The following is a 12,299-nucleotide window of genomic DNA, read 5'->3' as shown; positions in this document are numbered from 1 at the left end:
CTTCAGCTCATTATCCAGGAAAGTGACCTAGAGACTCCCTTCAGGTGCCTTAGAGCCTACATGCCTCAATGGCAGGTTCTTCGTGTTTGACGTGAGGTTTTCATCATTGGCCTCCGATCGGATGATTCTGCGGGTGTTCGACACCAACTCATTGATTCACACGCCGCGGATTGTACCTATAAGTACCTTGAGGACCATTGTCATTATTGGTGGTACCTCTCGCATCTGTTAACAGTTTTCACTATTGGCTGGTAATCAGACGATGTTCACGCATGTTCGACTTCAGCTCATGTATTCACATGCTTGGACTTGTACTTTGTTCGGGTTGGGATGGAGCGCAAGACGCTGGTTTTTGTCTGTTGCGAACCAGGCTGCGATTTTGTGGTTATTATTACATGACTCATTTATGGATGGTTGCGCCCATACCTGAGTCTTTGGATGGCTGCGACCATACCTTCTTATCATCATGGTCTCTTCAGCTGGGTGGCTGCGTCCATACCACAGACCTTCTTCGTATGTCTTTTGGATGGCTGCACCCATGCCTAGACTACATGTAATTGAGATATCAGTTGTACATACGTGCAGGTCCTTCCTGGTGGTGTTCCAGTTCAGTAGTTTTGTAAAGCATTTCACCCCTCCCACTCTCTCGGGCTTCATGCTTTAGGGGGCATCTGTTACACAGTAATTTGTCACTGTCTCCCTGTCAGTCTCACTACTGTGTCATGAATTCAAATCCATCATGCTCATGCCCTCTAATCTGGCCAAATGACCCACTTTGCCAAAGTTTTTGCTATCAGCGCGACTTTTGGCCAAATAACCGCGCTGATGGGCGCTCCATAACAGACCGAATGCGCTGTCAGCGCGGAAGCACATGTGTTTTCCGCGCTGATCAAATTTCATGAGCCAACGCATTTGTTATTCATATCTGATCGCACTGACATGACCTTCTTTGTTATTCAGCTGCGATGTCAGCGCTCCAGTGCAGTTATGGACCCGCGCTGATCCAGTTTGGGCGAGTTTGTTCTAACAGCCGGCCTTCCAGATGACTCTAGACCTGGTTGTTGGCCATGTAAATGTCACCCTCCCTTCTATGGCATGTCTGTTCGTCATTTGAGCCACCTTCCTTGGAGATAAGCTCATCCTCCCACCATTCATGGAGACTCCTTCTCCTATTTAAACCTCCACCATTGCCATGAGCAGCTAGTTTGGAGTTTGGAATAGCTTGGATTGTGTGGAGCTTATAGTGCTCAGATTGCTGCTACTATAGGTAGTTGGTGTGATAAGTGTGGAAGTGCTTGATAGCTTAGGGAAGGTTGTTTTGTGTTGCTTGTGTGAGAGAGAGAGTTTCTTGTCTTGGGAGAATCATTTCCAAAGGTGAATGCTTGAGACACTTGCTGACTAGCCCCTCCTGAGAAGGATACCGACGTCAGAACATTTGGTTGTACTCTTCTCTGCTTGATTAATAATAGATGACTACTATTATTGTTCCATTCTCATTTGTCTATGCAATGGTTAATGTGAATTACATCCTTTCTGACTGATGTATAGTTGCTTTTATTAGATTTCACGCTTGTGTTTGTTTCCTCTTCGTGTGTGCAGATATCTATTCGCGGAGATCGCGGAAGATCGTGACCAGCCAGAGCGGAGGAGCGAAGGTGGCATCTCTTAATCAAACAACAACGCTGGAATCCAAGTAGGTGTTCTTGCCTACCTTTTAATTGCAATTAGGAACTTGCATAGTAGCATTGACTGATTGTTGCTAGACCCACTCTGGGCTAGTAGGGATCGCCTCTATCCATAGAGGGGATTTGCCTCTCCAACAGAGAGGATTACAACCAAGTTGTCTAATCCAGCATCATCCTCCCAACATGAAAGCCCTCTTCACCTCATAAAAAGCAAGATCACCCAACAATACAATGTCTCAAAGAAAAACCAACAACACTTCCTTTCAAATTACAAAATTCTAGCCTCCGGATCTCTATGATGAGGGATCCATATATAGATGTTTGCAGGAGAGTGAGTTAGCTTCTGGGATTTTGATTAGTGTCATTTCACTAATAGTTCTTTGTTCCAGTTGGAGATTTTATGATCTCTTACTCATCCCTGGGCAAATTCAGAGAGGCAAGTGTCATATGAGCAGTTTCTAAAAGATTCTTTGAGTTTCCACCTAGCAAATTGCCTCTGCCATTTGTCTGCTCTCATTCATCACACCCTACAGAAGGGATTTTCAGTATGTATCGCACCCTTTGTGTGCAGCAGGTGAGATGCATCACACCCTCAGCATGGACCAGTCTATATGGTCTAATTTTGACTAGTTCTAAGTAGTTTTTCAAGGATAATTTCTGGGAAATGATGCAATCAATTGACCTTGATCCTTTAGGGTATGAAACAACACTTTTATGGGTTCTAGAGCCCTTGGTTTATTGACATATGTGATTGGGGTTTCGGTGCCCAAATATGTCTACAATAGTTTCCCCCTAAAGCATGAGGTCGTAAATCTTCTGATGTTAGGTGAAATGCTTTATCATGAGGATCCGAGGTTTTTCGAACTAGAAGGTTACCTGTAATAAGATACAATACAATACATTATCTTTGTAATATTTTCATGATCTAGCTGAGGCGGGCATTCCCATGCTCAACTTTATAAATTCATTTTCATGTACATAGGACAGACAATCGTCTGTGTGGCAGACTGATGATTCTGGTAGAGTCATCATCCCTTAGCTTGGATGACTATCTGTGAAACTATGATGTACATTTGATGTCTTTATTTCCTGAATATATCACAGCTCGGATGGATGGAAATAGATACGGGGTCTTCAAACTCGTTCAATATTCACCTGAAGTACATGTCGATCCATGTGAAAAGATGTTCTAATGTCAAACATGGAAAGACATCACCTGATTACCAGCCAATGATGTAAGCTATTAACAGGCGCGAGAGTAATCACCAATAATGATGATGACCCTCAAGGTACTATAGTACAATTCACATGGTGTGAATACATGAGTCAATGTCAAACACCATGCAAAATCTTTCAGTTGAAGGCCATTGATGTAAACCTATCGCTGGAAGTGAGAAACTTGCCATTGAGGCATGCAAGCTTCAAAGTACTGAAAGGGTTGTTCTTAAGTCAACTTCTTGGATAATGAGCTGATGTTGACAAGAAGTGACCTGTCATAGGAGGGCCTTAATGAATCCCACATCTACGACATGGAACGGAGCAAATGATTTTGTAAAGGTGAAAACAATTTGATGATACAAGGTTTAGGGTGGTAGTCATGAAAGAATGGAGCGTTAAGGTATTGCAACAGATGAGACGTTAGTTGGGTTGGTGAATTCTCTGAGTGACTTCTCTTGAACATATCGGCGACACTAGAATGGATTGGTATTGTTAACCCCAAAATGGATGGTATGGAGGACCAATGGTGATATGACCGATGAACGGAATAACCCAACTCGACTCAATCACGGTGATAGAGAGAAAGTGTCATGTTCAAGAGCGACCTGCTACCAATGAAGTTATTAAAGTTTTCTTCCCTTTTTCCCCAGTCATTATTGACCAGTACCTATTTATTTTTGTCAAGCTTGAGGAGGATAACATATGCTTGTTCTATAATTTCCCCTTCGGGCAAACGTGTCGCTATGTTTTAGCGAGCCTAGCGACAGTGAAATTCGCTCTTGTTTGAATGGACAAGTTTATAGCTATTGTTTTAACGAGTTTAACAACAAAGATAACTCGGTCCTTTTCAATTTTAGAGAGTCTGAAAAGAGACGGAAAGGAAACTCTAGTAGTCCTTTTTCATAGTATAATCCCTTAAGTCCGAATAAGTATAAAATAATACGAAAGGGATGACATTTCCGATCACTTTTGCGAGCCGAAAAAGACAAGCGCTCGATTTTTGTGTGTAATGATTCCTCAGGTCCAAAAAGATTAAAATATAGTGGAGGGATGGGACTTCCAATGACTTTAACAAGCTGGAGAGGCCAATTTCTCGGCAATCTTTTCATATTTTACGAGTCTAAAAAGAGCTTAATGAAGACTCGTTTTTTGAGGAGCGAGTGATGTTTTTGGATAGAAATTGGTTCCAAGTAAGGTTTGGAACTTTTCAATCATGACAGTGTAAAGAAGGTGGCTAATAGAATCACTCGTCACAACTGTTCCTCAAAAGGGTGAACAATCAATTGGAGGCATATAATCAGATAAAAAATAATGGAGGTGATGGTAAGAACACAACCAAGGTTCAAAAGTTGATAGCTATGCAATCAAAAAGGTTATTTACCGAAGGTGGATTCATTTTTTAATGAGCTTGAACTTTGGGGGAACATATGCTCATTGCTAGGTTTATTTTTTAATGAGCTTGAACTTCGCGTAAACTTGCTCGTGCTAGTAGTATAATATGTCTCTCATTAGTAGGTTCATTTTTTAGGGATCTTGCCCCATGCGCAACTTTGCTCCAAAGCCTTTTGTATGCAAGCTAGGAACGACCAACTACTGTCTTAAGGGTTAAAGAAATACTAAGGTTAGGTAGGATAGTCTTTCGGTGGGAAACAGTCTCCTTTGCTTTGTCGTTTCCATTGGTCCTGGCAAAGGTGAATGGTGGATCAAACCAATCACCTAACTTAAGCAGTTAAAGTTAGTAAAACTACGGGGTTAGAGTTACGTTGGTCACTTTTCACTTGCGTACAAAAAGGTTTGCATGCCCCCAAATATAAAAAAGAGTAAAGTTTCCAGGTTACCATATGGAAGTTCTTGCATTAGCAATATTGTTCCATCCGCGTAGCAGACAAAACACTTCCTTGGCTTTGTCCATCAAAATGGACAAAGGTGAATGGTGTCAGTTCCAATCACATAACCTTTGATGAGGAAATGATATTTCTAGACTAATCCCATTTTCCTAAATGGACAGGTGTGTCAAATTGGTCATATATCCTACAAGAAAAAACATCTTATATCTGGGGTTTTCCTGCCAAAGCAGACCAGGGTGCATGCCCCCTGGGTTTAGTCACATTCACCGAATCACTCGCGCTCATCAGGTGGATGGACTAGAGGTTGATGAGACATTCCTTGTGTAAAGAGACCAGTTAGGGATGAAATTTTACTAGTAGCTATGTTTGAACCAGGGAATGAAATCTGGTCAACGAATTGGACCATTCTGCCTTCATATGGAAAACACATCACCCGAAAGAGTGAGAAAACAATAGCTCCCATGTTGTAAATGTAGTCATGTCCAAGGAGTAGATTTTAATCTAGTGGCCCTTGGACTACCATCACATTTAGATGAACAGTTTTCCTTCTCAAAGTAATAGGCACATTTGGAAGGATCCCTAATGGTCAACTGGTTTCTTTATTGAAGCCTGACATATTTCAAATCTCAGGAAGAAGCGATGGCGAACCAAGTGCTTTCCAAGAAATTGAGGAAAGGATACTCACAAAAGCCCCTTCATCTATGATAGTACCAGCCATGATCATTCTGTAAGCTTGTACTATGATTTGAAATGGTACATTAGATGGTAGGCGGGGTCTCCGTAGTAGATTCCAATCGAAGGAAACGGCTAGATTGCTTGGAGGAGGGACCGAATAAATGGCCAGATGAATCTCTGACGAAATTCCTTCCTGCAGTAAAGGAATGGGTAGCTTGTCCCCATGTTCATCAGATTCTATGTAACTAAAAGAATTTGAACGGTGTCGTTCTCATTCTCTTTGGTTACTGTATCATTTAAAGGTGGACCTCTGAAGACAAGATTGGGTCGACTTCCGTCTCAACCTATTGACTTTGGTCTAGTGTGGACTCAAAGGGTTTGTCTTCAATGATAGATGCTTTGACCAACAATTGAGGTGTGTCAGTCGGATTTTCAACTAGCAATGGACTTGGCAAGAGTTTCTTGTATCCAGGAGGAAGTCGCTGCGGTGAAGCAGGACGGTTATCCAAGATTTTTTTAGCTTCGTCCAAGAAGGGACAACGGTGGAGGGCATGATCGACTTCACACAGCCTACAAGGAAATTTAGATCTTCCTTTTTGTCCATTGACTTCATTTTCACTAGTTGATGGTGTACTCTCAACATGATCGTCAGAGGTTGAAGACACCAGATTGTGCAAATGGGGAGACCAGTCCCTTAAGATCTGCGGGATGCAGGGACAATCTTGATGATAGTGGTCTCCCTTGCAAATGACACATGGAGATTTAGGTTTGGAATGTGCAGTGTGTGGATTTTCACCAGATGATGCATGATTGCCCCCTTTCGCCATTGGCTTCTTCTTCCTCTCCTTCCCTTTCTTCTTCTTCTCAGTTACTTGGTTTTTAGTGTTACTAGTTTCACCAAGCGAAGAGGAAGAAGGAGAGGGAGAAACAAAAGAAGTAGAAGGTGGGGGAGAAACTTCAGTATCATCTAATTTCTAATTTGATTGTTGAGGATTTACAGTGTTTTGAATGACAGAGGTCTAGAAAAGCCAGACTGGCAGGCCAATTATGAGTCCTGGAAGGGACAATGTAGCCATGTGTGGAGCACCAACATCTCCCCAAGAGGAGAAGGGACTAGGATTTCCCCCCAAGGGGAAATCCTTGATTGCTAGACTCCATTTTTTCAACCTAAGACCAATGAGGGAACGGTGATGTTATTTTGAATTAAAATAAATTTTATGATGCTTTGACACAACTTGCTTTTTCAATTTTTAAGAGTCGAGAAAAAGTTAAAGATGATTCTAGTCGCCTTCGATTTTTAATGAGCCTAAAGTGACAAGTTCTTAGATGGAATTTTTCTTTGAAGGAGTTTGAAAAGGAACGAAAGTGACTACTCTAGAAATCTAGACAGAGGGATTACCAAAACAATCGCAAAACTACAGAATACTTTTTACGTACGGCAGTCAGTATTCCCGAATGATGTGTTCAGTGCATTGCGATTGATAGGGTGGCAAACACGGCTTCCTAAGGATAAAGGATATAGCCTATTGTGGTCTCCCAATATATACTTGATGGTACGTGGGAGCACAAGTCCGTACTGGCACTTGTCATATCAAAGAGGAGGAATCACCCGACCTACAATGAAAACGATAGTTACCAGGCTTTACGACGCCGAAATACGTCTCTAGCCTAGACTTCTAGATGTTATGCGTTAGGTTCCAAAGCGTTTTTATGTTCATTGGAGTTTATTTACAGTTGTTCTTTCTTAAGAAGTTTTCCTTTAAGGTTCACCACGTGATGTAGATATACAATTCCTAAATATGCAATCTAAGATGATAAATAGTCGTTTACTTTCTTTTAGCAATAAAAATCCTAGCTACTAAGGAAAGAGAAATAAAATTCTTTCAACATAGAGCAGAGAGCACCCACTAGATGCACTTTTCCTAAATAAATTTCCACATGCAGTCTAAATGCAAATGCACATGCATGTATTTGTTTTTCAGTTTCCTTAATGTGATAATGGCAAAAGAAAACTAAGTACAGATTTGAACTATTTTCTTTCAAAGCAACAGTGCTAACAATTTTCTCTTTTCAAAACGAAAGGAAGACTAAGACGACACTTTGCAATTTCGAATTTAAAACTGCTTTTGACACTTGAAATACTAATAATTTCAAAATCAAGCACAATGGAAAAAGTGTAATCGACTATCTAAAAGAGGAAGACTTTACAACACTCTTTTTCTTGACTGAAAACAATCATTGTGACACTTTCAGATCAAAAGATGACAGTTCGATTAAGCTACTATTTGTAAAGGATAACTGTAAATGATGAAAAATACATAAAAAAACATTTACAATTCTTTATTAATGGAGGCTGAATAATGCAAAGGAAGAAGGTTTCAACAGTGATATATTGATCATAGACAACAAAACTACTGAATAAAGCTGAAGACAATGAAGAAAAGAGAAAAAACTGGATGCAGAAACAATCTCACTCAATCATCGCACCTGTAACATAGGGAAACAGGGATGCATCTCACCTGCAACACACAGGAGGTGCGATGCATCCAGTTTCCCACTAAGAGACAGTACAATGGTCTAGGGACGAGACTGAGCTTGGTTTTCACTCACAGTTTGCAGCTAAGTTCAAGGGTTTAGGCTGAGCTTTTGATAGGCAGTAAACACAAAGTATAGGGGCTAATCTAATGAGGTTATTTGAGCTACCACCAGGGCACTTAGGATGTTTCCAAGTTAGATGTTTAGTTCTTAAACTACCTGGAGATTGATTGAAGCAACGTTGATCTAATTTGCAGTTGCATAGCAAAAGCAGTTGGAAGGCTAGCTGGCTTAACTTCAGGCTCCATCTGTAGTTTATAAAGTAAACAACAGTAACAATACAAACAAACTATTCGCTCCCCAGCAGAGTCACCATTTTGTTATCGGGAAAACTAGTGTCCATTCAGAGCTGCTAGTCCCACTAAGACAAGTAGCTATCTTAGAAACAAACAAACCAAAGTTACTTGTGTTTTCCTTTATGAGAGCTAGATGAGAGAGAAGCAGAGAGTACCAACCTCAGTCTCTCGCTAGTCTCCTTGCTTGTTTCCTCTCTCCCTTGATAGAGCTTTCACCACTCCTTTCTCACTTGTCCCACTTCAAAGAACACCTATAGAGTCAAAGTAGCAAAATGCCATCAAATCATAGAGATCTATAACCACAAACAATATAGGATCAGATTTACATTAACCATACCAAATGCATATATAAATACAAGATTCAAAGATATACAAGTATATGGAGGAAAACTCAAATAGCTTTATTGATGGAAGTAGTAGAAGAGAAGATTACAACCAAGCTGTCTGATCTAGCATCATCCTCCCAGCATGAAAGCCCTCTTCACCTCATAAAAAGCAAGATCACCCAACAATACAATGTCTCAAAGTGAAACCAACAGCACTTACAAATTACAAAATTACAACCTCTGGATCTCTAGGATGAGGGATCCATATATAGATGTTTGCAGGAGAGTGAGTCAGCTTCTGGGATTTTGATTAGTGTCATTTCACTTATATTTCTTGGTTCCACTTGGAGATTTTATGATCTCTTACTCATCCCTGGGCGAATTCAAAGAGGCAAGTGTCATATAAGTAGTTTCTAGAAGATTCTTTGAGTTTCCACCTAGCAAACTGCCTCTGCCATTTGTTTGCTCTCTCTCATCGCACCCTACAGAAGGGCTTTTCAGTATGCATCACACCCTTTGTGTGTAGCAAGTGAGATGCATCACACCCTCAGCATGGAGTAGTCTGTATGGTCCAATTTTGACCAGTTCTGAGCAGTTTTTCAGGGAGAAAACAACACTTTTAGGGGTTCTAGAGCCCTTTGTTTATTGACATATGTTATTGGTGTTGCAGTGCCCAAATATGTCTATAACACTTCTACATTTGGCTTCTCTTTTGATGTGCTTGTGAATCCTTGGAAGGGTCCCCATTGTCTAGCAAGTACACTTTTATTTTGGTAAGCTTTCATTTTATGTTTGTTTGTAAATTTCATTAGGTTCATATGTTTGAAATATTAATGAATGACCTTTCGTAAGAAAGTATTAATGTTTCTTTCAATCAATATGATTTGTTATTTAATGTTTAATTTCATTAGTTTAAATAGTTAATTTGTTGATTAAGATGATTAGAAATATTAATGAATAGTCTCCCGTAAGGGAATTTTAATATTTCTTACGCTTGTCACAATGTCTTTAGATTTCATTTTGATTAAATGACTAAATAGGTGTTGGAGATCCCAATGAATGACCTTCTATAAGGGAGCTTTGGCATTTATTCACCTAGCTTAGTTTAGTTTGTCTCTAAGTCCATATATATTGGATGATCCTCGAAGTTTACCTACCAAGATTGATAGTAAATGAAACTCTAATTTTCATCCACATTTTAGATCCAACACTCATCATGAATGATGGCGCAGGTTTGCTGCATAACACCAACTCCATCGAAAAATTCATCCTTGTTCACAACAGGTGAGGAGTCTAGAATGGAAAAAAACAAGACAATACAATCTGGAGGATCAACAGAATGCAAGGACAGAGGTCGAGGGAATGAATCCACATGACAACCAACAAGCTTGCAAGCCAAATCTGTGCAAATCTCAAGAGAAGGTGGGGTGGGAGGATGTGACAGTTCAACATATGTGTGTGCATGATCTCCCATGTCACTCCATGGTGGTGGAGTTGTTTGATGAGGTGAAGGCAGACAGTCACTTGTGATAGCAACTATGCCTGCCTGTGATTGTATAGCTCCATCACCAAAGTGTGCTGAGCGAGGTTCGGATATGTGAAGAAGATACTCAAATATTCCATCAAGAAATTCCCAATCAATATCATCTTCGGGGAATTGGTATGCAAGATTACAAAAGCATGTGTAAAAGTTTTCAACGGATTCATCGAGTGCTTTCGTAATTCTGGAATTTCTTTGTTGAGTTCTTTATAGTTAAAGTGATTGAAAGCATGGTCTATCTCTGCGACCAAATGAGCAAGAGAATGAATAGATTTTACAGGCATCGTGGCACACCAGTGCATTGGGTGTCCTCAAAACGTGTAGACGAACAACATGCATCTCATGTATTCTTCAAGGAATCCATGTCTTTCACATGAGCCTACAATTCGAACTGCGTGCCTAACCAAGGCTACGTAGCCTCCACCATCAAATTTTTTATGAGACAAGTTATCCAAAAGCTTTTCCGAGATGATGAAATTGTTTCCATAAGACATACATTCTGGAAGAGAAACTTGGTAGTTAGTCATGATAAGTGTGTAGAGATTCAAAATAGATGTGAGGACATAGCTTGTCATCTGGCCCTCCTTTTAGTGCCAAAATGTTGACGGTGTTGGACCTGCCAAAATATAAGGGAATCTCCTCGGTAAGAAGTCCCAATTAGACCTTAGACCGTTTGGTGTAGGAGCCCCAACATTGGGTCATATGGTAATGCCTTGACCACAATTTCACACAGAGGCAAGTAAGATAACTCTGTTGGTAGCAAGGGTGTGATAACTGCATTGAGTTAAGGAAGGTGCATGAGAGGTTCTAACACATGGGGATCGATATGAGTGCACCCCTTGGAAACCTATAATAGTACTCGGATGGGAAGGGAAAACACGAGTGAAGATGCATCACAAGCTGGAAAGCAAGTTAGCTGGCAATCCAAAGTGATGGTTAAACCAAAAACACATTTCAGAAGGATTCATACATACTCATACATAATAGTCCATACATGCATGCGTGAGAAAGCAAATACATATGCCATTTAGAGTAAACAAGATAGCTGGAATAGAATACAACATATGCATGAAACATGCTAGCTCTTATTATATAAAGAAGTGTAAGTTTCGGTCATACAATACATTCATGTTCAACTGCTAGTCCCAATAGTGGAACGTTACAGTCACATCTGTCTGCTCCTCCAAAGAGATGTACTAGCTCTATGCAGTGGAGAAGCCAACGCTTATTACAATACTGTCCAAGCTCTCTCCAAGATAGTCTTATCAAAAGCTTCGCTAACCAAAAGCCTTTACAATGAGTTATGAGGGGCTATTTATAGCGAAGGGTGGGGTGACCCTTGACATTCCCTTTTGTGACAGTTCATCTACCCTCATGACTCTTCATATACTCTATGATTGTTACATCCAACTATCGATACTCAACTTACACTTGACAATACATCTCATTACAATGTACATGTACTTATGTGAGACAACATGGCTTGAGCAAGCCATGAAAGACATCACTGACACTCGGTCTATTGTGATGAGACCAACTCTTTGACATGCTTGTGATGGCGAAGGTGGTGAGATGATGCCAAGCTTGGTTGTCCGTGATGGTGTGCATGCACCCCATGGTGACATCTCGCTGAAGCGAAATCTTTCCCCGTTGCATCCGGTGCATTGGTATGGCTCCTTCATCCAACTCGTTTGCCAACATGTACATGGTCTTCTTGGGCACGACTGAACTAGGAACACATTGATGCATATTGTTAGTGTTGATCTTCAAGTGTGTGTTGGTGGTCATTTGCATCAACTTTCCGGAGTACATGTTCAGCTTCAGTTGGACTTGCTTCTTGTATTCACCTTGATGAGTGTGCTGAATGGGTTGGATCGCATGCGTGTGCACAATGACATGCATGCTACTAAATCCCTTGCATGCGATCAACAACAATGCTCACCATGTCTACTCCATGCCAGCTGTTGGGATGGATCTTTAACATGTACGAGCATAGTTTCATCCGCGAATGCATGTTGCGCCCACTGTTGTTCATGTTCCTGCTGCAACTCATTCGTCTGTCTATGCAGCTTCATGTTCTTCCTTGAGTTGCTGCTTCAGCACATGCAACTCCTTCT

The 12,299-nt window shown here is 40.7% G+C and overlaps 1 protein-coding gene across 1 annotated transcript in view; it reads left to right on the top strand.

Moving 5' to 3' along the window:
* LOC149238033 (actin-depolymerizing factor-like) overlaps window positions 1-9,369 on the top strand; it is a 31,819-nt gene extending 22,450 nt beyond the window's left edge. Inside the window, exon 4 of the mRNA XM_089369451.1 lies at window positions 9,313-9,369. Coding sequence (XP_089225577.1) covers window positions 9,313-9,369 — 57 coding nt within the window. The remainder of the gene's footprint in view (window positions 1-9,312) is intronic.
* The last annotated feature ends 2,930 nt before the right edge of the window (window positions 9,370-12,299 follow it).

This window comes from Pinus tabuliformis, chromosome 8 (genome assembly GCF_031772625.1).
Source record: "Pinus tabuliformis cultivar Carrire ecotype Pingquan chromosome 8, CPIR1, whole genome shotgun sequence".
NCBI lineage: Eukaryota > Viridiplantae > Streptophyta > Pinopsida > Pinales > Pinaceae > Pinus > Pinus tabuliformis.
This window is presented reverse-complemented; position numbering and strand designations above follow the sequence as displayed.